Source organism: Adiantum capillus-veneris, chromosome 30, assembly GCF_014529385.1.
Source record: "Adiantum capillus-veneris isolate H3 chromosome 30, ASM1452938v2, whole genome shotgun sequence".
In the NCBI taxonomy this organism is placed as follows: domain Eukaryota; kingdom Viridiplantae; phylum Streptophyta; class Polypodiopsida; order Polypodiales; family Pteridaceae; genus Adiantum; species Adiantum capillus-veneris.
The window spans coordinates 73,502,313-73,506,405 of record NC_140960.1 but is presented as its reverse complement, the minus strand read 5'-3'; the positions used below and the strand labels follow the sequence as shown (position 1 = coordinate 73,506,405).

At 41.6% G+C, this 4,093-nt stretch overlaps 1 protein-coding gene across 1 annotated transcript; it reads right to left on the bottom strand.

Annotated features, from left to right (window-relative positions):
• Positions 1-2,862: 2,862 nt before the first annotated feature.
• On the bottom strand, positions 2,863-3,772 carry LOC147418205 (uncharacterized). Its single transcript, XM_086506999.1, has 3 exons — positions 3,619-3,772; positions 3,248-3,316; positions 2,863-3,166 (listed from the first exon to the last, which is right to left on the bottom strand). The coding sequence occupies exons 1-3, from the start codon at positions 3,681-3,683 to the stop codon at positions 3,091-3,093; spliced, it is 210 nt and encodes a 69-aa protein (XP_086363125.1). The 5' UTR covers positions 3,684-3,772; the 3' UTR covers positions 2,863-3,090.
• Positions 3,773-4,093: the final 321 nt, after the last annotated feature.

Here is a 4,093-nt window from a genome sequence, read left to right as displayed (position 1 = left end):
TAGTGTGTTGAATGTAGATGGCGAACATTTGGCCACTTATACAAAAAAGTATTGACTACATCTTTGTTTTGTTGTCGATCAGCACTTTTATAGATCGGTGGCTTCAAGTCCATTTATGATGAAGTTTTTGTGTTATCATATCCTACAAGGATAGATTCTAATGGTGGTGCATCATCGTGTGCTCCTCGAGTGAGAACCACTAGAATCTGTAACTATTCCTTGGCCATCTTCATCATAAAATTGGTAACTAGCTTTGTGAGTGCAGTTAAGTTTGTATTTATAGCAGCCAAAATAGTCTCAATGTGCTAAGTTCATTATAAGAGTGCATTGAAATCTTCCACGTCAACTAAACTGTGCTCATTTTATAAAAAAGGCGTTCTCTACTACTTGCACATCCCGCATAACCACATCAGGCCCTAGTTGTGGAAGATCTTCAAAATCAAACTTATGACCATCTAGAATACCATGTTCCAGCGACATAATTTAAAAGTAGTACAAAAGTATGCTCCTTGAGAAAATCAGTGAAACCTAGCTTTGTAAGAGGATAATAAAACAACCAGTACTTGTCTATTTGAGCACCCAAAAAACCCTTGGCTTGAGAGAGAAGTACCGTATCCAAAGCTAAGACAATCAAGCCATGCTTGAAAGAGAGCTGGGGAAAATTCTCGCCTACCGTGCTTTCCCAAACTTATGGCCTTTGTGTTTTGCAAAACAAACTTGGAGAATAGCATGCAAAGGAAATCTAAGAGCTCATTAGGCTTGCACCGGCACCCCTTTGTCTACCTTCCTTTGATGATGTGGGTGTATCCAAAGCTTTGAAAAGCCTCCCAAGAATTTAATCCTTGTGAAACTCCTCTTTGCTTAGCACTTATATAAATTTTTGGCAAAATCAAAAAAAAAATTTGAAATAACTCTATTACTAATCATTTTCTTCGTGAAATCAGTCTTCAACTAATTCTCAAGAAATCACAATGCCAAAGACCTAATGATAAGAGGTACCCAATTCCACTCGTCAAAAGTCTTGCTTTTTTTATCCCAATAACAATTTTTGTTCTATCATGGATAATCTCTGTGTAACTGGCTATCGACAGCTTCTGACAAACACTCAACCATTTCTGACCTTCCAAACATGGTGGAAGAAGCAAAATCTAACGACTTGAGTACATAGCAGAATCAGTTGGGTTATCATCATTTCCCTCCAAGAAGGAGATCATTCTTGGAAAACCCAACCTTCCAAATCCTTTGGATCCATTTGCACACCTTGGGCACTCTAGGAATAAGTGGGCTAGATTCTCCCTATAGGCCTTTCAATAAGAATTCTAAAGTGGTTGTGAAATTATTTTTTGGAAATCACCTTGTATAATTCCGTGATTACAATTGATTAATTCCAAATTGTGGATGTTGGAGCAACACGCACGACCTTGTGTGCAAGGGTAGGCCTCTCCCTCCTCCCCACCCCACATGTCTTCATTTCCGTGACTAGCTATCTCCAAGTGAATGTCAATGCAAACCCTTGTCAAGGCCACAAATATTGTCCATTCATATTTGGTGAAAGTTGTCTTGCAAGGGAGGCACGTGAGGGATGGACCATTGTCATGGCAAAAGCATCAACCATGCACATATATTTGCTAATTTTTGCACGCAGGTGCTACAAATGAGATCAAAGCTTGCTTAGCAGAGTGTCAAGGCCATGGTTTGTGTTTTTTGGGGTCTTGATTAATGGCGACATGCAATAAGATGAGGTGAGGCCGCCTTTCATTTACCCCTAGTGGAAGTAGCACAACATGAGAGAGAGAGAGAGAGAGAGAGAGAGAGAGAGAGAATACATGTCATTTTATGGTGATTCTCTTCATTTTCAATTATCCATATTTGTCTCTCCTACTTTTAGTTTTCCATATAGGTATAGCAACCCTCCTCATGACAACAAATCTCTACCGGCCACTAGCCGAGAAAGCTCAAGGACCACCTTTTCCACCCAACTTGCTTATAAGTTGTCAATCCAACCAAAATGCTTGCTTTCTGTCAGCAAGTACTAGTTTAATTGGTCGAGCAACAGCCTCTAGTGTCCAAGGTCTTGGGTTCAAACCCTCTTTCAGAACTTGTGTTACATGTAGCCCTTTTGGGAATGTTCCGCAAGTCCATATGATGGGTTGGCCTACCTGCTTATCTGGTTGGGATGTTCCACCTCACGGAGTCAAGTATGTGAGTCGTAATTTGAAGTTGTAGGTATCTCTCTCAAAAAAACAAAAAAATCTTGCTTTCTGCTCTTGCTTAGCACTCAATTGATCAAGCAAGAGCCTCTTGTGTCCACGGTCTTGGGCTCAACCCTTCACAGCACGTGTGACATGTACCTCTTAGGGAATGTTCCCCAAGTCTATATGATGGGCTGGCCTACTGTATCTGGTTGGATGCTCCACGTCAAGGAGTCAAGTGTGTGAGTTGTAATTTGAAATTGTAGGTATCTCTCTGAAAACAACAAAAAAAGCTTGCTTTCTACTCCTAGTGACACTTCCTTGCTTGCTATGCATTGTGCTCAATTGTTCAAGTCTATTAGCTACCAATTTGGCTATGTCAAGTTGAGCTCCTCTCTCTCTCTCTCTCTCTCTCTCTCTCTCTCTCTCTCTCTCTCTCTCTCTCGTTCATTTCGTTTTGAGAGAGGATACATAACTGGCTTTTCATTTTGAGAACTCTAAGAGATAAGGAGAATCTGTCCAAATTTGGGATCTGTAAATAAGTGCGTACCATGTACAACAAACACTAGTCAGTGTTTGGAAAAGGTGTGCCTTAGATTAGCCTGAAAATCAAAATTAGCCGGTTGCAACGATGGTAAAACGAAAAAAATCGTTAAAACATACTAGAAAATAGTTCAAAAATCTTGCAAATTTGGAAATTTCTACTGGTATGTCCAATTTGCATATATATATATATATATATATATATATGTACAAGTAGGAAACGAAGCGTTGCCACGTGGGTTATTGAGAAGGCAGATTTTTGAATCTGCGCTTATTCTAACGTAGTAACAAGGCGTCGGACGATGCTGAGGGCGGTCAATATAATGGTAGAAGGGTGTGAAAAGGCAGTGTTTCATTAAGCTGGAAAAGGAGAAGGCCCATCGAGGTAATACTGGAATCCGGCAGTGATCCAAGTGCATGCCATGATCGATCTGTAGAGCAGAAATAACCAAACCAGCTATCGTCAATGAAACCAGAAATGACGTTGTGTGTTCAAACCCGTCTAATTATACCTTTCTGTCCTCGGCATGCTGCACTCGAATATAGAAGCATCCATTATATCAGAGGTCCTCTTGCCGCATCTACAGAAAACATGCAACGAGGGTTTGGGCAAGGCGCAGAGAGAGAGAGAGAGAGAGAGAGAGAGAGAGAGAGAGAGAGAAGTTTTGGACAAATTCTCACAATATTTCCCACATTGTGACTTACCTCAACATCATGAGCTTCTCTGAGGGAGGCGCCGCATACCTAGCTAGGTACGATTGGGGGCAAGGGACCACCGGCCCGGTGCGGTGCCTCTCGAGCAGAAGCTCATGATGTTATACATTGTATGAAAAACATTGAGAAAGACGAGAGAGAGAGAGAGAGAGAGAGAGAGAGAGCTCACTTGCAGCCACTTCCACACGAGCACGAAGAGCCGCAGCTACAGTTTGAATTTCCACAACTAGACATCTTAATTGCTTGGCCTCTTTATAGACTGGACTCTCTTCTTGCTAAGCTTCGCCTTCCAGATTTCAGTCACTTATAAATGGTGTTCCGACATAGGCGATAGGTGCAAGGCTTCACTCATTGCACTAGTGCAGTAGTACACATCTGTGTAGTACAAACTCTAGGAAGCTTTCAATAAGTTGAATAGTACACCTCCCTGTACAGGCACACGTTCAATACTTAAACCATCAGGTCAATTTTTCAAAAGGACATCCATATGAATATCCTTAAGATTTTTCCTTTTTGTGTGTGTGTGTGCGCGCATGCGCGAGGGGGGGGAGGGGTGTTTAAGTGCGCATGCCTCTCATTGCCCATGTTGTGGGTTAAATTCTTGGAGGTGCTATGGAAGGCAAAGTAATCTTGGGTACCCTAGC

What these genes read in the sequence shown, in the direction of transcription:
- LOC147418205 (XM_086506999.1), bottom strand. Translation starts at nt 3,683, where the DNA reads ATGTCTAGTTGTGGAAATTCAAACTGTAGCTGCGGCTCTTCGTGCTCG. An exon ending in TCGTGTGGAAGTGGCTGCAA is followed by an intron (nt 3,317 to 3,618) that starts GTGAGCTCTCTC and finishes TGTTTTCTGTAG; the next exon opens with ATGCGGCAAGAGGACCTCTG. An exon ending in AGCATGCCGAGGACAGAAAG is followed by an intron (nt 3,167 to 3,247) that starts GTATAATTAGAC and finishes TCTGCTCTACAG; the next exon opens with ATCGATCATGGCATGCACTT.